Below are 27571 nucleotides of genomic sequence, written 5' to 3'. Positions count from 1 at the left end.
TAATGGTTATTAAAAATGATGACATTATGGATTTGATATGAAGTAAACAAATAATCACAATTTATAACAGAGGCAATTAAAATCAAAGTATAAAACATTTACATCACTAATAGCAGTTGAGTGTACAGTACAATCTTATATCAAAAAATGCAGGTCACTCTAACTTAGAAAATAAAAACAAAAGGTCGACTGCATTCTGTACTGTGTGTTAAAGTACACAGATAACATATTAAACACAAATAACTTATTTATGTGATAATGGGAACTGCAGATGCTAGAGATTCCAAGATAATGAAATGTGAGGCTGGATGAACACAGCAGGCCAAGCAGCATCTCAGGAGCACAAAAGCTGACGTTTCGGGCCTAGACCCTTCATCAGAGAGGGGGATGGGGTGAGGGTTCTGGAATAAATAGGGAGAGAGGGGGAGGCGGACCGAAGATGGAGAGAAAAGAAGGTAGGTGGAGAGAGTATAGGTGGGGAGATAGGGAGGGGATAGGTCAGTCCAGGGAAGACGGACAGGTCAAGGAGGTGGGATGATGTTAGTAGGTAGGAGATGGAGGTGCGGCTTGGGGTGGGAGGAAGGGATGGGTGAGAGGAAGAACAGGTTAGGGAGGCAGAGACAGGTTGGACTGGTTTTGGGATGCAGTGGGTGGAGGGGAAGAGCTGGGCTGGTTGTGTGGTGCAGTGGGGGGAGGGGACGAACTGGGCTGGTTTTGGGATGCGGTGGAGGAAGGGGAGATTTTGAAGCTGGTGAAGTCCACATTGATACCATTGGGCTGCAGGGTTCCCAAGCGGAATATGAGTTGCTGTTCCTGCAACCTTCGGGTGGCATCATTGTGGCACTGCAGGAGGCCCATGATGGACATGTCATCTAAAGAATGGGAGGGGGAGTGGAAATTGTTTGCAACTGGGAGGTGCAGTTGTTTATTGCGAACCGACCGGAAGAGAACATCTCCGCTCGGTTCGCAATAAACAACTGCACCTCCCAGTCGCAAACAATTTCCACTCCCCCTCCCATTCTTTAGATGACATGTCCATCATGGGCCTCCTGCAGTGCCACAATGATGCCACCCGAAGGTTGCAGGAACAGAAACTCATATTCCGCTTGGGAACCCTGCAGCCCAATGGTATCAATGTGGATTTCACAATCTTCAAAATCTCCCCTTCCCCCACCGCATCCCAAAACCAGCCCAGTTCGTCCCCTCCCCCAACTGCACCACACAACCAGCCCAGCTCTTCCCCTCCACCCACTGCATCCCAAAACCAGTCCAACCTGTCTCTGCCTCCCTAACCTGTTCTTCCTCTCACCCATCCCTTCCTCCCACCCCAAGCCGCACTTCCATTTCCTACCTACTAACCTCATCCCACCTCCTTGACCTGTCCGTCTTCCCTGGACTGACCTATCCCCTCCCTACCTCCCCACCTATACTCTCTCCACCTACCTTCTTTTCTCTCCATCTTCGGTCTGCCTCCCCCTCTCTCCCTATTTATTCCAGAACCCTCACCCCATCCCCCTCTCTGATGATGGGTCTAGGCCCGAAACATCAGCTTTTGTGCTCCTGAGATGCTGCTGGGCCTGCTGTGTTCATCCAGCCTCACATTTCATTAACTTATTTATGTGTTTTATCTGCTTTCACGTAAGACTACAGATAGAATAGGTACAGGAGGGCTTCCCAAAGTGAGGGTCATTACGCCAAGTGCAAGCTGTAATTTTAAAGTGATGCATTCAGGAGCAATAATCACCACTCACTGAGCCCTGACCCCATTATAACAGCTGTACCCCCACTCACTGAGCCCTGGCCCCATTATAACAGCTGTACCCCCACTCACTGAGCCCTGGCCCCATTATAACAGCTGTACTCACACTCACTGAGCCCTGACCCCATTATAACAGCTGTACCCCCACTCACTGAGCCCTGGCCCCATTATAACAGCTGTACTCACACTCACTGAGCCCTGACCCCATTATAACAGCTGTACTCCCACTCACTGAGCCCTGGCCCCATTATAACAGCTGTACCCCCACTCACTGAGCCCTGGCCCCATTATAACAGCTGTACTCCCACTCACTGAGCCCTGGCCCCATTATAACAGCTGTACTCACACTCACTGAGCCCTGACCCCATTATAACAGCTGTACCCCCACTCACTGAGCCCTGGCCCCATTATAACAGCTGTACCCATACTCACTGAGCCCTGGCCCCATTATAACAGCTGTACTCACACTCACTGAGCCCTGACCCCATTATAACAGCTGTACCCCCACTCACTGAGCCCTGGCCCCATTATAACAGCTGTACTCACACTCACTGAGCCCTGGCCCCATTATAACAGCTGTACTCCCACTCACTGAGCCCTGGCCCCATTATAACAGCTGTACTCCCACTCACTGAGCCCTGGCCCCATTATAACAGCTGTACTCCCACTCACTGAGCCCTGGCCCCATTATAACAGCTGTACTCCCACTCACTGAGCCCTGGCCCCATTATAACAGCTGTACTCCCACTCACTGAGCCCTGGCCCCATTATAACAGCTGTACTCCCACTCACTGAGCCCTGGCCCCATTATAACAGCTGTACTCCCACTCACTGAGCCCTGGCCCCATTATAACAGCTGTACTCCCACTCACTGAGCCCTGGCCCCATTATAACAGCTGTACTCACACTCACTGAGCCCTGACCCCATTATAACAGCTGTACCCCCACTCACTGAGCCCTGGCCCCATTATAACAGCTGTACCCCCACTCACTGAGCCCTGGCCCCATTATAACAGCTGTACTCACACTCACTGAGCCCTGACCCCATTATAACAGCTGTACCCCCACTCACTGAGCCCTGGCCCCATTATAACAGCTGTACTCACACTCACTGAGCCCTGACCCCATTATAACAGCTGTACTCCCACTCACTGAGCCCTGGCCCCATTATAACAGCTGTACCCCCACTCACTGAGCCCTGGCCCCATTATAACAGCTGTACTCCCACTCACTGAGCCCTGGCCCCATTATAACAGCTGTACTCACACTCACTGAGCCCTGACCCCATTATAACAGCTGTACCCCCACTCACTGAGCCCTGGCCCCATTATAACAGCTGTACCCATACTCACTGAGCCCTGGCCCCATTATAACAGCTGTACTCACACTCACTGAGCCCTGACCCCATTATAACAGCTGTACCCCCACTCACTGAGCCCTGGCCCCATTATAACAGCTGTACTCACACTCACTGAGCCCTGGCCCCATTATAACAGCTGTACTCCCACTCACTGAGCCCTGGCCCCATTATAACAGCTGTACTCCCACTCACTGAGCCCTGGCCCCATTATAACAGCTGTACTCCCACTCACTGAGCCCTGGCCCCATTATAACAGCTGTACTCCCACTCACTGAGCCCTGGCCCCATTATAACAGCTGTACTCCCACTCACTGAGCCCTGGCCCCATTATAACAGCTGTACTCCCACTCACTGAGCCCTGGCCCCATTATAACAGCTGTACTCCCACTCACTGAGCCCTGGCCCCATTATAACAGCTGTACTCCCACTCACTGAGCCCTGGCCCCATTATAACAGCTGTACTCCCACACATTGAGCCCTGGCCCCATTATAACAGCTGTACTCCCACACATTGAGCCCTAGCCCCATTATAACAGCTGTACTCCCACTCATTGAGCCCCGGCCCCATTATAACAGCTGTACTCCCACTCACTGAGCCCTGACCCCATTATAACAGCTGTACCCCCACTCATTGAGCCCTGGCCCCATTATAACAGCTGTACCCCCACTCACTGAGCCCTGGCCCCATTATAACAGCTGTACTCCCACTCACTGAGCCCTGACCCCATTATAACAGCTGTACCCCCACTCATTGAGCCCTGGCCCCATTATAACAGCTGTACCCCAACTCATTGAGCCCTGGCCCCATTATAACAGCTGTACTCCCACTCATTCAGCCCTGGCCCCATTATAACAGCTGTACTCCCACTCATTGAGCCCTGGCCCCATTATAACAGCTGTACCCCCACTCATTGAGCCCTGGCCCCATTATAACAGCTGTACCCCCACTCATTGAGCCCTGGCCCCATTATAACAGCTGTACTCCCACTCACTGAGCCCTGGCCCCATTATAACAGCTGTACCCCCACTCATTGAGCCCTGGCCCCATTATAACAGCTGTACTCCCACATATTGAGCCCTGGCCCCATTATAACAGCTGTACCCTCACTCACTGAGCCCTGGCCCCATTATAACAGCTGTACTCCCACACACTGAGCCCTGGCCCCATTATAACAGCTGTACCCCCACACACTGAGCCCTGGCCCCATTATAACAGCTGTACCCCCACTCACTGAGCCCTGACCCCATTATAACAGCTGTACTCCCACTCATTCAGCCCTGGCCCCATTATAACAGCTGTACTCCCACTCATTGAGCCCTGGCCCCATTATAACAGCTGTACCCCCACTCATTGAGCCCTGGCCCCATTATAACAGCTGTACTCCCACTCACTGAGCCCTGGCCCCATTATAACAGCTGTACTCCCACTCATTGAGCCCTGGCTCCATTATAACAGCTGTACCCCCACTCATTGAGCCCTGGCCCCATTATAACAGCTGTACTCCCACACATTGAGCCCTGGCCCCATTATAACATCTGTACCCCCACTCACTGAGCCCTGGCCCCATTATAACAGCTGTACTCACACTCACTGAGCCCTGGCCCCATTATAACAGCTGTACTCACACTCACTGAGCCCCGGCCCCATTATAACAGCTGTACTCCCACACACTGAGCCCTGGCCCCATTATAACAGCTGTACCCCCACTCACTGAGGCCTGGCCCCATTATAACAGCTGTACTCACACTCACTGAGCCCTGGCCCCATTATAACAGCTGTACTCCCACTCACTGAGCCCTGGCCCCATTAAAACAGCTGTACTCACACTCACTGAGCCCTGGCCCCATTATAACAGCTGTACTCCCACTCACTGAGCCCTGGCCCCATTATAACAGCTGTACCCCCACTCACTGAGCCCTGGCCCCATTATAACAGCTGTACTCCCACACATTGAGCCCTGGCTCCATTATAACAGCTGTACTCCCACACACTGAGCCCTGGCCCCATTATAACAGCTGTATCCCCACTCACTGAGCCCTGGCCCCATTATAACAGCTGTACCCCCACTCACTGAGCCCTGACCCCATTATAACAGCTGTACTCCCACTCATTCAGCCCTGGCCCCATTATAACAGCTGTACTCCCACTCATTGAGCCCTGGCCCCATTATAACAGCTGTACCCCCACTCATTGAGCCCTGGCCCCATTATAACAGCTGTACTCCCACTCACTGAGCCCTGGCCCCATTATAACAGCTGTACTCCCACTCATTGAGCCCTGGCCCCATTATAACAGCTGTACCCCCACTCATTGAGCCCTGGCCCCATTATAACAGCTGTACTCCCACACATTGAGCCCTGGCCCCATTATAACATCTGTACCCCCACTCACTGAGCCCTGGCCGCATTATAACAGCTGTACTCACACTCACTGAGCCCTGGCCCCATTATAACAGCTGTACTCACACTCACTGAGCCCCGGCCCCATTATAACAGCTGTACTCCCACACACTGAGCCCTGGCCCCATTATAACAGCTGTACTCACACTCACTGAGCCCTGACCCCATTATAACAGCTGTACCCCCACTCACTGAGCCCTGACCCCATTATAACAGCTGTACTCCCACTCACTGAGCCCTGGCCCCATTATAACAGCTGTACTCCCACTCACTGAGCCCTGGCCCCATTATAACAGCTGTACTCCCGCTCACTGAGCCCTGGCCCCATTATAACAGCTGTACTCCCACTCACTGAGCCCTGGCCCCATTATAACAGCTGTACTCCCACTCACTGAGCCCTGGCCCCATTATAACAGCTGTACTCCCACTCACTGAGCCCTGGCCCCATTATAACAGCTGTACTCCCACTCACTGAGCCCTGGCCCCATTATAACAGCTGTACTCCCACTCACTGAGCCCTGGCCCCATTATAACAGCTGTACTCCCACTCACTGAGCCCTGGCCCCATTATAACAGCTGTACTCCCACACATTGAGCCCTGGCCCCATTATAACAGCTGTACTCCCACACATTGAGCCCTAGCCCCATTATAACAGCTGTACTCCCACTCATTGAGCCCTGGCCCCATTATAACATCTGTACCCCCACTCACTGAGCCCTGACCCCATTATAACAGCTGTACCCCCACTCATTGAGCCCTGGCCCCATTATAACAGCTGTACTCACACTCACTGAGCCCCGGCCCCATTATAACAGCTGTACTCCCACACACTGAGCCCTGGCCCCTTTATAACAGCTGTACCCCCACTCACTGAGGCCTGGCCCCATTATAACAGCTGTACTCACACTCACTGAGCCCTGGCCCCATTATAACAGCTGTACTCCCACTCACTGAGCCCTGGCCCCATTAAAACAGCTGTACTCACACTCACTGAGCCCTGGCCCCATTATAACAGCTGTACTCCCACTCACTGAGCCCTGGCCCCATTATAACAGCTGTACCCCCACTCACTGAGCCCTGGCCCCATTATAACAGCTGTACTCCCACACATTGAGCCCTGGCTCCATTATAACAGCTGTACTCCCACACATTGAGCCCTGGCCCCATTATAACAGCTGTACCCCCACTCACTGAGCCCTGGCCCCATTATAACAGCTGTACCCCCACTCACTGAGCCCTGACCCCATTATAACAGCTGTACTCCCACTCATTCAGCCCTGGCCCCATTATAACAGCTGTACTCCCACTCATTGAGCCCTGGCCCCATTATAACAGCTGTACCCCCACTCATTGAGCCCTGGCCCCATTATAACAGCTGTACTCCCACTCACTGAGCCCTGGCCCCATTATAACAGCTGTACTCCCACTCATTGAGCCCTGGCCCCATTATAACAGCTGTACCCCCACTCATTGAGCCCTGGCCCCATTATAACAGCTGTACTCCCACACATTGAGCCCTGGCCCCATTATAACATCTGTACCCCCACTCACTGAGCCCTGGCCGCATTATAACAGCTGTACTCACACTCACTGAGCCCTGGCCCCATTATAACAGCTGTACTCACACTCACTGAGCCCCGGCCCCATTATAACAGCTGTACTCCCACACACTGAGCCCTGGCCCCATTATAACAGCTGTACTCACACTCACTGAGCCCTGACCCCATTATAACAGCTGTACCCCCACTCACTGAGCCCTGGCCATTATAACAGCTGTACTCCCACTCACTGAGCCCTGACCCCATTATAACAGCTGTACCCCCACTCACTGAGCCCTGACCCCATTATAACAGCTGTACTCCCACTCACTGAGCCCTGGCCCCATTATAACAGCTGTACTCCCACTCACTGAGCCCTGGCCCCATTATAACAGCTGTACTCCCACTCACTGAGCCCTGGCCCCATTATAACAGCTGTACTCCCACTCACTGAGCCCTGGCCCCATTATAACAGCTGTACTCCCACTCACTGAGCCCTGGCCCCATTATAACAGCTGTACTCCCACTCACTGAGCCCTGGCCCCATTATAACAGCTGTACTCCCACTCACTGAGCCCTGGCCCCATTATAACAGCTGTACTCCCACTCACTGAGCCCTGGCCCCATTATAACAGCTGTACTCCCACTCACTGAGCCCTGGCCCCATTATAACAGCTGTACTCCCACACATTGAGCCCTGGCCCCATTATAACAGCTGTACTCCCACACATTGAGCCCTAGCCCCATTATAACAGCTGTACTCCCACTCATTGAGCCCCGGCCCCATTATAACAGCTGTACTCCCACTCACTGAGCCCTGACCCCATTATAACAGCTGTACCCCCACTCATTGAGCCCTGGCCCCATTATAACAGCTGTACCCCCACTCACTGAGCCCTGGCCCCATTATAACAGCTGTACTCACACTCACTGAGCCCTGACCCCATTATAACAGCTGTACCCCCACTCATTGAGCCCTGGCCCCATTATAACAGCTGTACCCCAACTCATTGAGCCCTGGCCCCATTATAACAGCTGTACTCCCACTCATTCAGCCCTGGCCCCATTATAACAGCTGTACTCCCACTCATTGAGCCCTGGCCCCATTATAACAGCTGTACCCCCACTCATTGAGCCCTGACCCCATTATAACAGCTGTACCCCCACTCATTGAGCCCTGGCCCCATTATAACAGCTGTACTCCCACTCACTGAGCCCTGGCCCCATTATAACAGCTGTACCCCCACTCATTGAGCCCTGGCCCCATTATAACAGCTGTACTCCCACATATTGAGCCCTGGCCCCATTATAACAGCTGTACTCACACTCACTGAGCCCTGGCCCCATTATAACAGCTGTACCCTCACTCACTGAGCCCTGGCCCCATTATAACAGCTGTACTCCCACACATTGAGCCCTGGCCCCATTATAACAGCTGTACCCCCACTCACTGAGCCCTGGCCCCATTATAACAGCTGTACCCCCACTCACTGAGCCCTGACCCCATTATAACAGCTGTACTCCCACTCATTCAGCCCTGGCCCCATTATAACAGCTGTACTCCCACTCATTGAGCCCTGGCCCCATTATAACAGCTGTACCCCCACTCATTGAGCCCTGGCCCCATTATAACAGCTGTACTCCCACTCACTGAGCCCTGGCCCCATTATAACAGCTGTACTCCCACTCATTGAGCCCTGGCTCCATTATAACAGCTGTACCCCCACTCATTGAGCCCTGGCCCCATTATAACATCTGTACTCCCACACATTGAGCCCTGGCCCCATTATAACATCTGTACCCCCACTCACTGAGCCCTGGCCCCATTATAACAGCTGTACTCACACTCACTGAGCCCTGGCCCCATTATAACAGCTGTACTCACACTCACTGAGCCCCGGCCCCATTATAACAGCTGTGCTCCCACACACTGAGCCCTGGCCCCATTATAACAGCTGTACCCCCACTCACTGAGGCCTGGCCCCATTATAACAGCTGTACTCACACTCACTGAGCCCTGGCCCCATTATAACAGCTGTACTCCCACTCACTGAGCCCTGGCCCCATTAAAACAGCTGTACTCACACTCACTGAGCCCTGGCCCCATTATAACAGCTGTACTCCCACTCACTGAGCCCTGGCCCCATTTTAACAGCTGTACCCCAACTCACTGAGCCCTGGCCCCATTATAACAGCTGTACTCCCACACATTGAGCCCTGGCTCCATTATAACAGCTGTACTCCCACACACTGAGCCCTGGCCCCATTATAACAGCTGTACCCCCACTCACTGAGCCCTGGCCCCATTATAACAGCTGTACCCCCACTCACTGAGCCCTGACCCCATTATAACAGCTGTACTCCCACTCATTCAGGCCTGGCCCCATTATAACAGCTGTACTCCCACTCATTGAGCCCTGGCCCCATTATAACAGCTGTACCCCCACTCATTGAGCCCTGGCCCCATTATAACAGCTGTACTCCCACTCACTGAGCCCTGGCCCCATTATAACAGCTGTACTCCCACTCATTGAGCCCTGGCCCCATTATAACAGCTGTACCCCCACTCATTGAGCCCTGGCCCCATTATAACAGCTGTACTCCCACACATTGAGCCCTGGCCCCATTATAACATCTGTACCCCCACTCACTGAGCCCTGGCCGCATTATAACAGCTGTACTCACACTCACTGAGACCTGGCCCCATTATAACAGCTGTACTCACACTCACTGAGCCCCGGCCCCATTATAACAGCTGTACCCCCACTCATGAAGCCCTGACCCCATTATAACAGCTTTACTCCCACGCACTGAGCCCTGGCCCCATTATAACAGCTGTACTCCCACTCACTGAGCCCCGGCCCCATTATAACAGCTGTACCCCTACTCACTGAGCCCTGACCGCATTATAACAGCTGTACTCCCACACACTGAGCCCTGGCCCCATTATAACAGCTGTACCCCCACTCACTGAGCCCTGACCCCATTATAACAGCTGTACTCCCACACACTGAGCCCTGGCCCCATTATAACAGCTGTACTCCCACACACTGAGCCCTGGCCCCATTATAACAGCTGTACCCCCACTCACTGAGCCCTGACCCCATTATAACAGCTGTACTCCCACACACTGAGCCCTGGCCCCATTATAACAGCTGTACCCCCACTCACTGAGCCCTGACCCCAATATAACAGCTGTACCCCCACTCACTGAGCCCTGACCCCATTATAACAGCTGTACTCCCACACACTGAGACCTGGCCCCATTATAACAGCTGTACTCCCACACACTGAGCCCTGGCCCCATTATAACAGCTGTACCCCCACTCACTGAGCCCTGACCCCATTGTAACAGCTGTACTCCCACACACTGAGCCCTGGCCCCATTATAACAGCTGTACCCCCACTCACTGAGCCCTGGCCCCATTATAACAGCTGTACCCCCACTCACTGAGCCCTGACCCCATTATAACAGCTGTACTCCCACACATTGAGCCCTGACCCCATTATAACAGCTGTACTCACACTCACTGAGCCCTGGCCCCATTATAACAGCTGTACTCCCACTCACTGAGCCCTGGCCCCATTATAACAGCTGTACCCCCACTCACTGAGCCCTGGCCCCATTATAACAGCTGTACTCACACTCACTGAGCCCTGGCCCCATTATAACAGCTGTACTCCCACTCACTGAGCCCTGGCCCCATTATAACAGCTGTACCCCCACTCACTGAGCCCTGACCCCATTATAACAGCTGTACTCCCACACACTGAGCCCTGGCCCCATTATAACAGCTGTACTCCCACACACTGAGCCCTGGCCCCATTATAACAGCTGTATTCCCACACACTGAGCCCTGGCCCCATTATAACAGCTGTACCCCCACTCACTGAGCCCTGGCCCCATTAAAACAGCTGTACTCCCACACATTGAGCCCTGGCCCCATTATAACAGCTGTACTCCCACTCACTGAGCCCTGACCCCATTATAACGGCTGTACTCACACTCACTGAGCCCTGGCCCCATTATAACAGCTGTACTCCCACTCATTGAGCCCTGGCCCCATTATAACAGCTGTACCCCCACTCACTGAGCCCTGACCCCATTATAACAGCTGTACTCCCACACATTGAGCCCTGGCCCCATTATAACAGCTGTACTCCCACACATTGAGCACTGGCCCCATTATAACAGCTCTACTCCCACTCACTGAGCCCTGACCCCATTATAACAGCTGTACTCCCACTCACTGAGCCCTGACCCCATTATAACAGCTGTACTCCCACACATTGAGCCCTGGCCCCATTATAACAGCTGTACTCCCACTCATTGAGCCCTGGCCCCATTATAACAGCTGTACCCCCACTCACTGAGCCCTGACCCCATTATAACAGCTGTACTCCCACTCACTGAGCCCTGGCCCCATTATAACAGCTGTACCCCCACTCACTGAGCCCTGACCCCATTATAACAGCTGTACTCCCACACATTGAGCCCTGGCTCCATTATAACAGCTGTACTCCCACTCACTGAGCCCTGACCCCATTATAACAGCTGTACTCCCACACATTGAGCCCTGGCCCCATTATAACAGCTGTACTCCCACTCATTGAGCCGTGGCCCCATTATAACAGCTGTACTCCCACTCACTGAGCCCCGGCCCCATTTTCACAGCTGTACTCACACTCACTGAGCCCCGGCCCCATTATAACAGCTGTACTCCCACACACTGAGCCCTGGCCCCATTATAACAGCTATACTCACACTCACTGAGCCCTGGCCCCATTATAACAGCTGTACTCACACTCACTGAGCCCTGGCCCCATTATAACAGCTGTACTCCCACTCACTGAGCCCTGGCCCCATTAAAACAGCTGTACTCACACTCACTGAGCCCTGGCCCCATTATAACAGCTGTACTCCCACTCACTGAGCCCTGGCCCCATTATAACAGCTGTACCCCCACTCACTGAGCCCTGGCCCCATTATAACAGCTGTACTCCCACACATTGAGCCCTGGCTCCATTATAACAGCTGTACTCCCACACACTGAGCCCTGGCCCCATTATAACAGCTGTACTCCCACACACTGAGCCCTGGCCCCATTATAACAGCTGTACCCCCACTCACTGAGCCCTGACCCCATTATAACAGCTTTACTCCCACACACTGAGCCCTGGCCCCATTATAACAGCTGTACCCCCACTCACTGAGCCCTGACCCCATTATAACAGCTGTACCCCTACTAACTGAGCCCTGACCCCATTATAACAGCTGTACTCCCACACACTGAGCCCTGGCCCCATTATAACAGCTGTACCCCCACTCACTGAGCCCTGACCCCATTATAACAGCTGTACCCCTACTCACTGAGCCCTGACCCCATTATAACAGCTGTACTCCCACACACTGAGCCCTGACCCCATTATAACAGCTGTACTCCCACACACTGAGCCCTGGCCCCATTATAACAGCTGTACCCCCACTCACTGAGCCCTGACCCCATTATAACAGCTGTACTCCCACACACTGAGCCCTGGCCCCATTATAACAGCTGTACTCCCACACACTGAGCCCTGGCTCCATTATAACAGCTGTACCCCCACTCACTGAGCCCTGACCCCATTATAACAGCTGTACTCCCACACACTGAGCCCTGGCCCCATTATAACAGCTGTACCCCCACACACTGAGCCCTGACCCCAATATAACAGCTGTACCCCCACTCACTGAGCCCTGACCCCATTATAACAGCTGTACTCCCACACACTGAGCCCTGGCCCCATTATAACAGCTGTACTCCCACACACTGAGCCCTGGCCCCATTATAACAGCTGTACCCCCACTCACTGAGCCCTGACCCCATTGTAACAGCTGTACTCCCACACACTGAGCCCTGGCCCCATTATAACAGCTGTACCCCCACTCACTGAGCCCTGACCCCATTATAACAGCTGTACTCCCACACACTGAGCCCTGACCCCATTATAACAGCTGTACCCCCACTCACTGAGCCCTGACCCCATTATAACAGCTGTACTCCCACACATTGAGCCCTGACCCCATTATAACAGCTGTACTCACACTCACTGAGCCCTGGCCCCATTATAACAGCTGTACTCCCACTCACTGAGCCCTGGCCCCATTATAACAGCTGTACCCCCACTCACTGAGCCCTGGCCCCATTATAACAGCTGTACTCACACTCACTGAGCCCTGGCCCCATTATAACAGCTGTACTCACACTCACTGAGCCCTGGCCCCATTATAACAGCTGTACCCCCACTCACTGAGCCCTGGCCCCATTATAACAGCTGTACCCCCACTCACTGAGCCCTGGCCCCATTAAAACAGCTGTACTCCCACACATTGAGCCCTGGCCCCATTATAACAGCTGTACTCCCACACACTGAGCCCTGGCCCCATTATAACAGCTGTACCCCCACTCACTGAGCCCTGGCCCCATTAAAACAGCTGTACTCCCACACATTGAGCCCTGGCCCCATTATAACAGCTGTACTCCCACTCACTGAGCCCTGACCCCATTATAACTGCTGTACTCACACTCACTGAGCCCTGGCCCCATTATAACAGCTGTACTCCCACTCATTGAGCCCTGGCCCCATTATAACAGCTGTACCCCCACTCACTGAGCCCTGACCCCATTATAACAGCTGTACTCCCACACATTGAGCCCTGGCCCCATTATAACAGCTGTACTCCCACACATTGAGCCCTGGCCCCATTATAACAGCTGTACCCCCACTCACTGAGCCCTGACCCCATTATAACAGCTGTACTCCCACTCATTCAGCCCTGGCCCCATTATAACAGCTGTACTCCCACTCATTGAGCCCTGGCCCCATTATAACAGCTGTACCCCCACTCATTGAGCCCTGGCCCCATTATAACAGCTGTACTCCCACTCACTGAGCCCTGGCCCCATTATAACAGCTGTACTCCCACTCATTGAGCCCTGGCCCCATTATAACAGCTGTACCCCCACTCATTGAGCCCTGGCCCCATTATAACAGCTGTACTCCCACACATTGAGCCCTGGCCCCATTATAACATCTGTACCCCCACTCACTGAGCCCTGGCCCCATTATAACAGCTGTACTCACACTCACTGAGCCCTGGCCCCATTATAACAGCTGTACTCACACTCACTGAGCCCCGGCCCCATTATAACAGCTGTACTCCCACACACTGAGCCCTGGCCCCATTATAACAGCTGTACCCCCACTCACTGAGCCCTGGCCCCATTATAACAGCTGTACTCACACTCACTGAGCCCTGGCCCCATTATAACAGCTGTACTCCCACTCACTGAGCCCTGGCCCCATTAAAACAGCTGTACCCCCACTCACTGAGCCCTGACCCCATTATAACAGCTGTACTCCCACTCACTGAGCCCTGGCCCCATTATAACAGCTGTACCCCCACTCACTGAGCCCTGGCCCCATTATAACAGCTGTACTCCCACACATTGAGCCCTGGCTCCATTATAACAGCTGTACTCCCACACACTGAGCCCTGGCCCCATTATAACAGCTGTACTCCCACACACTGAGCCCTGGCCCCATTATAACAGCTGTACCCCCACTCACTGAGCCCTGACCCCATTATAACAGCTTTACTCCCACACACTGAGCCCTGGCCCCATTATAACAGCTGTACTCCCACTCACTGAGCCCCGGCCCCATTATAACAGCTGTACCCCTACTCACTGAGCCCTGACCCCATTATAACAGCTGTACTCCCACACACTGAGCCCTGGCCCCATTATAACAGCTGTACCCCCACTCACTGAGCCCTGACCCCATTATAACAGCTGTACTCCCACACACTGAGCCCTGGCCCCATTATAACAGCTGTACTCCCACACACTGAGCCCTGGCCCCATTATAACAGCTGTACCCCCACTCACTGAGCCCTGACCCCATTATAACAGCTGTACTCCCACACACTGAGCCCTGGCCCCATTATAACAGCTGTACCCCCACTCACTGAGCCCTGACCCCAAGATAACAGCTGTACCCCCACTCACTGAGCCCTGACCCCATTATAACAGCTGTACTCCCACACACTGAGCCCTGGCCCCATTATAACAGCTGTACTCCCACACACTGAGCCCTGGCCCCATTATAACAGCTGTACCCCCACTCACTGAGCCCTGACCCCATTGTAACAGCTGTACTCCCACACACTGAGCCCTGGCCCCATTATAACAGCTGTACCCCCACTCACTGAGCCCTGGCCCCATTATAACAGCTGTACCCCCACTCACTGAGCCCTGACCCCATTATAACAGCTGTACTCCCACACATTGAGCCCTGACCCCATTATAACAGCTGTACTCCCACTCACTGAGCCCTGGCCCCATTATAACAGCTGTACTCCCACTCACTGAGCCCTGGCCCCATTATAACAGCTGTACCCCCACTCACTGAGCCCTGGCCCCATTAAAACAGCTGTACTCCCACACATTGAGCCCTGGCCCCATTATAACAGCTGTACTCCCACTCACTGAGCCCTGACCCCATTATAACAGCTGTACTCACACTCACTGAGCCCTGGCCCCATTATAACAGCTGTACTCCCACTCATTGAGCCCTGGCCCCATTATAACAGCTGTACCCCCACTCACTGAGCCCTGACCCCATTATAACAGCTGTACTCCCACACATTGAGCCCTGGCCCCATTATAACAGCTGTACTCCCACTCACTGAGCCCTGACCCCATTATAACAGCTGTACTCCCACACATTGAGCCCTGGCCCCATTATAACAGCTGTACTCCCACTCATTGAGCCGTGGCCCCATTATAACAGCTGTACTCCCACTCACTGAGCCCTGGCCCCATTATAACAGCTATACTCACACTCACTGAGCCCTGGCCCCATTATAACAGCTGTACTCACACTCACTGAGCCCTGGCCCCATTATAACAGCTGTACTCCCACTCACTGAGCCCTGGCCCCATTAAAACAGCTGTACTCACACTCACTGAGCCCTGGCCCCATTATAACAGCTGTACTCCCACTCACTGAGCCCTGGCCCCATTATAACAGCTGTACCCCCACTCACTGAGCCCTGGCCCCATTAAAACAGCTGTACTCCCACACATTGAGCCCTGGCCCCATTATAACAGCTGTACTCCCACTCACTGAGCCCTGACCCCATTATAACAGCTGTACTCACACTCACTGAGCCCTGGCCCCATTATAACAGCTGTACTCCCACTCATTGAGCCCTGGCCCCATTATAACAGCTGTACCCCCACTCACTGAGCCCTGACCCCATTATAACAGCTGTACTCCCACACATTGAGCCCTGGCCCCATTATAACAGCTGTACTCCCACACATTGAGCCCTGGCCCCATTATAACAGCTGTACTCCCACTCACTGAGCCCTGACCCCATTATAACAGCTGTACTCCCACTCACTGAGCCCTGACCCCATTATAACAGCTGTACTCCCACACATTGAGCCCTGGCCCCATTATAACAGCTGTACTCCCACTCATTGAGCCCTGGCCCCATTATAACAGCTGTACCCCCACTCACTGAGCCCTGACCCCATTATAACAGCTGTACTCCCACTCACTGAGCCCTGGCCCCATTATAACAGCTGTACCCCCTCTCACTGAGCCCTGACCCCATTATAACAGCTGTACTCCCACACATTGAGCCCTGGCTCCATTATAACAGCTGTACTCCCACTCACTGAGCCCTGACCCCATTATAACAGCTGTACTCCCACACATTGAGCCCTGGCCCCATTAAAACAGCTGTACTCACACTCACTGAGCCCTGGCCCCATTATAACAGCTGTACTCCCACTCACTGAGCCCTGGCCCCATTATAACAGCTGTACCCCCACTCACTGAGCCCTGGCCCCATTATAACAGCTGTACTCCCACACATTGAGCCCTGGCTCCATTATAACAGCTGTACTCCCACACACTGAGCCCTGGCCCCATTATAACAGCTGTACTCCCACACACTGAGCCCTGGCCCCATTATAACAGCTGTACCCCCACTCACTGAGCCCTGACCCCATTATAACAGCTTTACTCCCACACACTGAGCCCTGGCCCCATTATAACAGCTGTACCCCCACTCACTGAGCCCTGACCCCATTATAACAGCTGTACCCCTACTAACTGAGCCCTGACCCCATTATAACAGCTGTACTCCCACACACTGAGCCCTGGCCCCATTATAACAGCTGTACCCCCACTCACTGAGCCCTGACCCCATTATAACAGCTGTACCCCTACTCACTGAGCCCTGACCCCATTATAACAGCTGTACTCCCACACACTGAGCCCTGACCCCATTATAACAGCTGTACTCCCACACACTGAGCCCTGGCCCCATTATAACAGCTGTACCCCCACTCACTGAGCCCTGACCCCATTATAACAGCTGTACTCCCACACACTGAGCCCTGGCCCCATTATAACAGCTGTACTCCCACACACTGAGCCCTGGCTCCATTATAACAGCTGTACCCCCACTCACTGAGCCCTGACCCCATTATAACAGCTGTACTCCCACACACTGAGCCCTGGCCCCATTATAACAGCTGTACCCCCACACACTGAGCCCTGACCCCAATATAACAGCTGTACCCCCACTCACTGAGCCCTGACCCCATTATAACAGCTGTACTCCCACACACTGAGCCCTGGCCCCATTATAACAGCTGTACTCCCACACACTGAGCCCTGGCCCCATTATAACAGCTGTACCCCCACTCACTGAGCCCTGACCCCATTGTAACAGCTGTACTCCCACACACTGAGCCCTGGCCCCATTATAACAGCTGTACCCCCACTCACTGAGCCCTGACCCCATTATAACAGCTGTACTCCCACACACTGAGCCCTGACCCCATTATAACAGCTGTACCCCCACTCACTGAGCCCTGACCCCATTATAACAGCTGTACTCCCACACATTGAGCCCTGACCCCATTATAACAGCTGTACTCACACTCACTGAGCCCTGGCCCCATTATAACAGCTGTACTCCCACTCACTGAGCCCTGGCCCCATTATAACAGCTGTACCCCCACTCACTGAGCCCTGGCCCCATTATAACAGCTGTACTCACACTCACTGAGCCCTGGCCCCATTATAACAGCTGTACTCCCACTCACTGAGCCCTGGCCCCATTATAACAGCTGTACCCCCACTCACTGAGCCCTGGCCCCATTATAACAGCTGTACCCCCACTCACTGAGCCCTGGCCCCATTAAAACAGCTGTACTCCCACACATTGAGCCCTGGCCCCATTATAACAGCTGTACTCCCACACACTGAGCCCTGGCCCCATTATAACAGCTGTACCCCCACTCACTGAGCCCTGGCCCCATTAAAACAGCTGTACTCCCACACATTGAGCCCTGGCCCCATTATAACAGCTGTACTCCCACTCACTGAGCCCTGACCCCATTATAACTGCTGTACTCACACTCACTGAGCCCTGGCCCCATTATAACAGCTGTACTCCCACTCATTGAGCCCTGGCCCCATTATAACAGCTGTACTCCCACTCACTGAGCCCTGACCCCATTATAACAGCTGTACTCCCACACATTGAGCCCTGGCCCCATTATAACAGCTGTACTCCCACACATTGAGCCCTGGCCCCATTATAACAGCTGTACCCCCACTCACTGAGCCCTGACCCCATTATAACAGCTGTACTCCCACTCATTCAGCCCTGGCCCCATTATAACAGCTGTACTCCCACTCATTGAGCCCTGGCCCCATTATAACAGCTGTACCCCCACTCATTGAGCCCTGGCCCCATTATAACAGCTGTACTCCCACTCACTGAGCCCTGGCCCCATTATAACAGCTGTACTCCCACTCATTGAGCCCTGGCCCCATTATAACAGCTGTACCCCCACTCATTGAGCCCTGGCCCCATTATAACAGCTGTACTCCCACACATTGAGCCCTGGCCCCATTATAACATCTGTACCCCCACTCACTGAGCCCTGGCCCCATTATAACAGCTGTACTCACACTCACTGAGCCCTGGCCCCATTATAACAGCTGTACTCACACTCACTGAGCCCCGGCCCCATTATAACAGCTGTACTCCCACACACTGAGCCCTGGCCCCATTATAACAGCTGTACCCCCACTCACTGAGCCCTGGCCCCATTATAACAGCTGTACTCACACTCACTGAGCCCTGGCCCCATTATAACAGCTGTACTCCCACTCACTGAGCCCTGGCCCCATTAAAACAGCTGTACCCCCACTCACTGAGCCCTGACCCCATTATAACAGCTGTACTCCCACTCACTGAGCCCTGGCCCCATTATAACAGCTGTACCCCCACTCACTGAGCCCTGGCCCCATTATAACAGCTGTACTCCCACACATTGAGCCCTGGCTCCATTATAACAGCTGTACTCCCACACACTGAGCCCTGGCCCCATTATAACAGCTGTACTCCCACACACTGAGCCCTGGCCCCATTATAACAGCTGTACCCCCACTCACTGAGCCCTGACCCCATTATAACAGCTTTACTCCCACACACTGAGCCCTGGCCCCATTATAACAGCTGTACTCCCACTCACTGAGCCCCGGCCCCATTATAACAGCTGTACCCCTACTCACTGAGCCCTGACCCCATTATAACAGCTGTACTCCCACACACTGAGCCCTGGCCCCATTATAACAGCTGTACCCCCACTCACTGAGCCCTGACCCCATTATAACAGCTGTACTCCCACACACTGAGCCCTGGCCCCATTATAACAGCTGTACTCCCACACACTGAGCCCTGGCCCCATTATAACAGCTGTACCCCCACTCACTGAGCCCTGACCCCATTATAACAGCTGTACTCCCACACACTGAGCCCTGGCCCCATTATAACAGCTGTACCCCCACTCACTGAGCCCTGACCCCAATATAACAGCTGTACCCCCACTCACTGAGCCCTGACCCCATTATAACAGCTGTACTCCCACACACTGAGCCCTGGCCCCATTATAACAGCTGTACTCCCACACACTGAGCCCTGGCCCCATTATAACAGCTGTACCCCCACTCACTGAGCCCTGACCCCATTGTAACAGCTGTACTCCCACACACTGAGCCCTGGCCCCATTATAACAGCTGTACCCCCACTCACTGAGCCCTGGCCCCATTATAACAGCTGTACCCCCACTCACTGAGCCCTGACCCCATTATAACAGCTGTACTCCCACACATTGAGCCCTGACCCCATTATAACAGCTGTACTCCCACTCACTGAGCCCTGGCCCCATTATAACAGCTGTACTCCCACTCACTGAGCCCTGGCCCCATTATAACAGCTGTACCCCCACTCACTGAGCCCTGGCCCCATTAAAACAGCTGTACTCCCACACATTGAGCCCTGGCCCCATTATAACAGCTGTACTCCCACTCACTGAGCCCTGACCCCATTATAACAGCTGTACTCACACTCACTGAGCCCTGGCCCCATTATAACAGCTGTACTCCCACTCATTGAGCCCTGGCCCCATTATAACAGCTGTACCCCCACTCACTGAGCCCTGACCCCATTATAACAGCTGTACTCCCACACATTGAGCCCTGGCCCCATTATAACAGCTGTACTCCCACTCACTGAGCCCTGGCCCCATTATAACAGCTGTACCCCCACTCACTGAGCCCTGACCCCATTATAACAGCTGTACTCCCACACATTGAGCCCTGGCTCCATTATAACAGCTGTACTCCCACTCACTGAGCCCTGACCCCATTATAACAGCTGTACTCCCACACATTGAGCCCTGGCCCCATTATAACAGCTGTACTCCCACTCATTGAGCCGTGGCCCCATTATAACAGCTGTACTCCCACTCACTGAGCCCTGGCCCCATTATAACAGCTATACTCACACTCACTGAGCCCTGGCCCCATTATAACAGCTGTACTCACACTCACTGAGCCCTGGCCCCATTATAACAGCTGTACTCCCACTCACTGAGCCCTGGCCCCATTAAAACAGCTGTACTCACACTCACTGAGCCCTGGCCCCATTATAACAGCTGTACTCCCACTCACTGAGCCCTGGCCCCATTATAACAGCTGTACCCCCACTCACTGAGCCCTGGCCCCATTAAAACAGCTGTACTCCCACACATTGAGCCCTGGCCCCATTATAACAGCTGTACTCCCACTCACTGAGCCCTGACCCCATTATAACAGCTGTACTCACACTCACTGAGCCCTGGCCCCATTATAACAGCTGTACTCCCACTCATTGAGCCCTGGCCCCATTATAACAGCTGTACCCCCACTCACTGAGCCCTGACCCCATTATAACAGCTGTACTCCCACACATTGAGCCCTGGCCCCATTATAACAGCTGTACTCCCACACATTGAGCCCTGGCCCCATTATAACAGCTGTACTCCCACTCACTGAGCCCTGACCCCATTATAACAGCTGTACTCCCACTCACTGAGCCCTGACCCCATTATAACAGCTGTACTCCCACACATTGAGCCCTGGCCCCATTATAACAGCTGTACTCCCACTCATTGAGCCCTGGCCCCATTATAACAGCTGTACCCCCACTCACTGAGCCCTGACCCCATTATAACAGCTGTACTCACACTCACTGAGCCCTGGCCCCATTATAACAGCTGTACCCCCTCTCACTGAGCCCTGACCCCATTATAACAGCTGTACTCCCACACATTGAGCCCTGGCTCCATTATAACAGCTGTACTCCCACTCACTGAGCCCTGACCCCATTATAACAGCTGTACTCCCACACATTGAGCCCTGGCCCCATTATAACAGCTGTACTCCCACTCATTGAGCCCTGGCCCCATTATAACAGCTGTACTCCCACTCACTGAGCCCCGGCCCCATTTTCACAGCTGTACTCACACTCACTGAGCCCCGGCCCCATTATAACAGCTGTACTCCCACTCACTGAGCCCCGGCCCCATTATAACAGCTGTACTCCCACTAACTGAGCCCTGACCCCATTATAACAGCTGTACCCCCACTCACTGAGCCCTGACCCCATTATAACAGCTGTACTCCCACACATTGAGCCCTGGCCCCATTATAACAGCTGTACTCCCACTCACTGAGCCTCGGCCCCATTATAACAGCTGTACTCCCACTCACTGATCCCTGACCCCATTATAACAGCTGTACTCACACTCACTGAGCCCTGGCCCCATTATAACAGCTGTACTCCCACTCACTGAGCCCTGGCCCCATTATAACAGCTGTACTCACACTCACTGAGCCCTGACCCCATTATAACAGCTGTACTCCCACTCACTGAGCCCCGGCCCCATTATAACAGCTGTACCCCCACTCACTGAGCCCTGACCCCATTATAACAGCTGTACTCCCACACATTGAGCCCTGGCCCCATTATAACAGCTGTACTCCCACTCATTGAGCCCTGGCCCCATTATAACAGCTGTACTCACACTCACTGAGCCCCGGCCCCATTGTAACAGCTGTACTCCCACTCATTGAGCCCTGGCCCCATTATAACAGCTGTACCCCCACTCACTGAGCCCTGACCCCATTATAACAGCTGTACTCCCACACATTGAGCCCTGGCCCCATTATAACAGCTGTACTCCCACTCACTGAGCCCCGGCCCCATTATAACAGCTGTACTCCCACTCACTGAGCGCTGGCCCCATTATAACAGCTGTACTCCCACACACTGAGCCCTGGCCCCATTATAATAGCTGGTCTCCCACTCACTGAGCCCTGACCCTATTATAACAGCTGTACTCCCACTCACTGAGCCCGGCCCCATTATAACATCTGGTCTCCCACTCACTGAGCCCTGACCCCATTATAACAGCTGTACTCCCACTCACTGAGCCCTGGCCCCAATATAACATCTGTACCCCCACTCACTGAGCCCTGGCCCCATTATAACATCTGTACCCCCACTCACTGAGCCCTGGCCCCAATATAACATCTGTACCCCCACTCACTGAGCGCTGGCCCCATTATAACAGCTGTACTCCCACTCACTGAGCGCTGGCCCCATTATAACAGCTGTACTCCCACTCACTGAGCGCTGGCCCCATTATAACAGCTGTACTCCTGCTCTCAGAGTTCTCAGTCATCACAGCAATGAATCAATTCTCGAAATGGAATCCCCAAGGGAATATTTTTGAGCAGGGCTGAGGTATAGGTTGTGAGGGAAGGCAGTGATTCAGTTAATACTTGAAGTGTAAACAGCAACGCTGGAAGAACTTGATGTTGTAACCAGTAAAGTTGTGCCCCCCCTGGTTTTCAAATTGAGTTTACCTTACATGCTGCCAATCATAACGACACTCCCACTCCTAATAAAAATGCATAAAAACTTATACAGACCATGCTTACCGCTTCTTCTGCACGGTCTCCTTTAAGAGAGACATAGGACACTCTGTACTGTGTGACACGGGAATCAGCAGGATCCCAGGACACGTGTAGGCTAAATGTGGTTTCATCGCTCACATCTAGATTTCTTATTCCAGATCGAAAAACTGGATCCAACAAATCACAACAAATTGACAATCAGCACGACTACCTGGCAATATTTGCACTTTTAGATAATTCGAGTTTTAACTTAAGCTTTTTGAATAATTTAACAAATAACTGCAACTGCAGTTTGTGAGTCAGAAAAATAATTCTCATCTCTCAAATTTAAATTATTAGCTCTTTAAACATTTTAAAAAGGAAGCAGTAATTAGACCTGGAACTGGAAGTTGCACTTGCTTGTGCTCTTTTACACTGCAACCTGTCCAAAGATTAACATTACATTAGCCTATTGTCATTTGCTATCTTCTTGAAACAGATGTTGAAAGATGCAGTTTGTATTAATTTACACAACGTAAGTAGGTGGAGCAGGCTATTTAGCTCATCAAGGCTTCTTCCCCATTCAATTCAATCAGAGCTAATACAACTGAGTCTAAGTCCCATTTTCTGCCTGTTTCTTGTAACCCTTGTCAATCAAAAATGGCTTATCCAGTCTTCAGTGCGTTGTCCCAGTTTCCACTGCTGTCTGGGGCAAATAAATTCCAAATTCTACTCATCCTCTGTGAGAAGAAATTCTTCCCTGTCTCTGCCTTAAGTGGGAAATTCTTTCATTGCAAACTGTGCAGCTTTGTAATATAATACTCCATGAGGAGAAACATCCTCTCAGTATTTGTCTTGTCAATCCTCTTCACCCCCCCCCCCCCAACCCACCATCCCAGCACTCCACAGAATGCTTCAATAAGATCACCTTTCATTCTTCTACAATCCGACAAGAATGGGCCCTATCTTTCCTCATAACTAATCCCCAAATCCCAAAGAATCAATCTAGTGAACCCAGTCGGAATTGTCTCAGTAAAAGTAGATCCCTCTTTTAGTAAGGAGACTAAAAAGTACACCGCATATTATTGTTATCCTTCAAAAATGTCGATTGTTTACTGATAAATACATCAGCTTAGCACTTTACTAGTCTTTATCAATATCATTGGGTAATTATCTGAAGGAAAACAGAATTGCAGGGCCACAGAGAAAGGTTGTAGGAGGGTGGGTACTTGGTAGTGGGGCGAGGTGAGTTGCTCTTGCAGGCAGTCAGGTCAAACTCATCAAAATTACCTCTTCAAAGGTGTGACCATTTTTTTGATTTAATGATGCTGGCTACAGGCAGCCAAAGTGTATGTTCTGAAATCAAGAAATCTCCAAACAGGGCATGTTCCATTCCAGTGAGAAACAATACAAAAAAAAATGGGGTTATTCAGTTATTCAGCTGTGGGCTCATAGCTCATTCAATATTGGGCCAGTGGAGACATATCCCGGTTTGTAAAGAGTGAGTGAGTCACTCAAAGGAATACTGAACCTGAGAGAAATATATCAAAGGTATGACACAGTAACTAATAAATCCAATAGGGTATTCAGGAGAATACCTACCAAGACAGGATTGAGATTGTGGAACCCTCTATCACACAAGGAGTTAAGGTAGATAGTATAGATCATCAAAGGAGAAGAAGTAGAAGAAAGATGAAAGGGTTTAGAGGTGTACAGCATTAAGATCAGTCGAGTGTAAATAGCTCATTTCTGTAAAATTCAATGAATAATGCTCATGGAGATACAATTAATTGCCTGTGTCAATTTTATCTCTTACTGAGGAGATGGTTAACAAGAGGCCAACTTATTAAATACAGGGAAATGTTTAATTTTGTTTGGAAATACATATAGTTTTTTTTCAGTCTGTAAGTTTTCTTACCGCTGATAATCACATACCTGTCGTTGGTCTCTGAGTTGTTGTTGTAGCTGCTGTTGTTGTAATTATCTGCTGAACTGTAATTGAAGTGAAAAATAAATCTAAACTGCATGAAACCTGCTAGAATAAACTAATAAATGTACATCTTACCTTAAAAGTTAGCACTGTACACATAAAAGGTAAAACCTTCATAAACACAAGTAATGTATTTTTGCTAACATTTAAATAAAATATACAGCAGCATTGACAGTAATTCAAAACACCCAGTGAACTGAGGCCTTATGTTCTATTCTGCTAATGGCCTGGAAATGGGCCATAACCAATTTCAGCCCGTTTAGTTTACTTTCCCAACTTGTTCCACTGCAGCAAGCAAAACAGCTACAGAGAGCCCAAGGACACTAGACACTCACCTTGGTGGTTAAAACAGCTGTATGTACGTGGGAACAGCCTTCACAATTCTTTTCTCCAGATTTCACTACTCCAATTTTCTCATAGTAGACTCACCATAATTTTAGGGCTATCCAAAAATTTACTGCACATATCCCAACTCATACCAAGTTCTGTTCACCCAAAACCCACACTGCTCACTGACCTACCTTGGTCCCCAAACACAACGCCTCAATTTTAAAATTATTATCCTTATGTTCTGATCCTTCAATGGTCACACCCTTTCCAAGCTCTGTAACATTCTCCAGCCCTACCATTCTCTAAGGTCTCCGTACTGATCCAATTCTGATCTCTGGCACTTTATCAATTTACATTGCTCTACTGTTAGTGGCCATACCTGCTGTTACTGAGCCCACTTCCTCTGAAATCCCCTCCCTAAAACTGTTCACCTCTCACTTCTTTAAAATGTTCCTCAAAACCTACCTCTTTGACCAAATTGTAGTCATTTGTCCTACATCTCTTTGTGCAGCTCAGTATCAAATTTTGTTTTACAATGAAGTTTGGGCTGATTTTACCATGTTAAAGATGCTATATAAGTGCAATTTGCTGCTTCAAATAAGCAGCCATCATTTTTGTTAAGATTTTAGGAGACCAAAGCTATTGTTTTACATAAGAGAGTTCACAATTTGAGCAAATTGAGCAGGGTACTTCCAAATGTGTCATCTTACGTGTCGTCTCCAGAACAGCCACAACATCGCTTTCAGTCTCATCACTGTAAATCGCAGAGAGAGAAACCTCATACTCTGTCCCAGGCAACAAATCGTAGAGAACAATGGTGTCCACATCCCCACTCAAAACAAGCTGCAAAATAAAAAGTTTCCAGTACAATTCACTCATTCCCATATGTTAACTCTGTTCATGTAGAAAGGCAAAGGTGCATTGTTAATATAATGTTACTGCCACCATTCTTAACAGGTGTACACCTAATACTGAAGAGTATTACTGAATTCTGAGAGTCAGTTTACATATCCGTCAAAGCGAGATTTTCCTCCAATTAATTCAGTGGTCAAAAATTATGTAGGTTACTTTATGGATAAGGGAAGTCATTTTGTCCATTTACTTTTCTTGCTTGGCCTTGTTTTTATATTCTCATGTGAGATGTGGGTGTTGCTGGCTGGGCAGTGTTTATTGCCTGTCCCTAGTTGCCCTTGAGAAGGGGGTGGTGAGCTGCCTTCTTGAACCGCTGCTGTCCACATGCTGTAGGTTGACCCACAATGCCATTAGGGAGGCAATTTCAAGATTCTTGTGCAACAACAGTGAAGGATTGGCAATATTTCCAAGTCAATATTGTGAGTGGCTTGAAGGAGAAATTGCAGGTTGGGGTGGTGCCGGTGTTCCCGCATATCTGCTGTCCTTGTCCTTCCGGATGGAACTGGTCGTGGGTTTGGAAGCTACTGCTTCAGGATTTTTAGCAAATTTCTTCAATACATTTGTAGCTGTGGCGCTAAGCAAGCAGTGTGTTTGTTCTGCGTGGTGTCAAGATTCTTAAGTGTCCTTGGAGCTGGATCTATCCAGGCCAGTATAGAATATTCCATCACATTCCTGACATGTGCCTTGTAGATGATAGACAGGCTTTTGGGAGTCAGGTGGTGAGTTAACCTGTGCAGCATTCCTCGCGTCTGACCTCCCCTTGTAACCACTATATTTATATGGTGAAATTAGTTGAGTTTCTGGTCAACGGTAACCCCAAATAGAAATTGCTGCAGAAACTCAGTAGGTCGCACAGTATCTGTGGAAAGAAAACAGAGTTAACATTTCGAGTTCAGAACTCATAACCATTCTAAATATGAGT

General features: G+C 51.5%; 1 protein-coding gene across 6 annotated transcripts in view; it reads right to left on the bottom strand.

Moving 5' to 3' along the window:
• Positions 1-27571, bottom strand: part of col14a1a (collagen, type XIV, alpha 1a) — a 222218-nt gene that overhangs the window by 103509 nt on the left and 91138 nt on the right. For all 6 annotated transcript variants that reach the window (XM_048528630.2, XM_059645936.1, XM_059645937.1 and 3 more), the window contains 3 exons: positions 26448-26580; positions 25353-25409; positions 23463-23605 (listed from right to left, as the gene is read on the bottom strand). In XM_048528630.2, coding sequence (XP_048384587.1) covers positions 23463-23605; positions 25353-25409; positions 26448-26580 — 333 coding nt within the window. The remainder of the gene's footprint in view (positions 1-23462; positions 23606-25352; positions 25410-26447; positions 26581-27571) is intronic.

Source organism: Stegostoma tigrinum, chromosome 5 (assembly GCF_030684315.1).
Source record: "Stegostoma tigrinum isolate sSteTig4 chromosome 5, sSteTig4.hap1, whole genome shotgun sequence".
Taxonomy (NCBI): Eukaryota; Metazoa; Chordata; class Chondrichthyes; order Orectolobiformes; family Stegostomatidae; genus Stegostoma; species Stegostoma tigrinum.
Note: the sequence above shows the minus strand (reverse complement) of the source record. Positions and strands in the feature narration are given on the sequence as shown.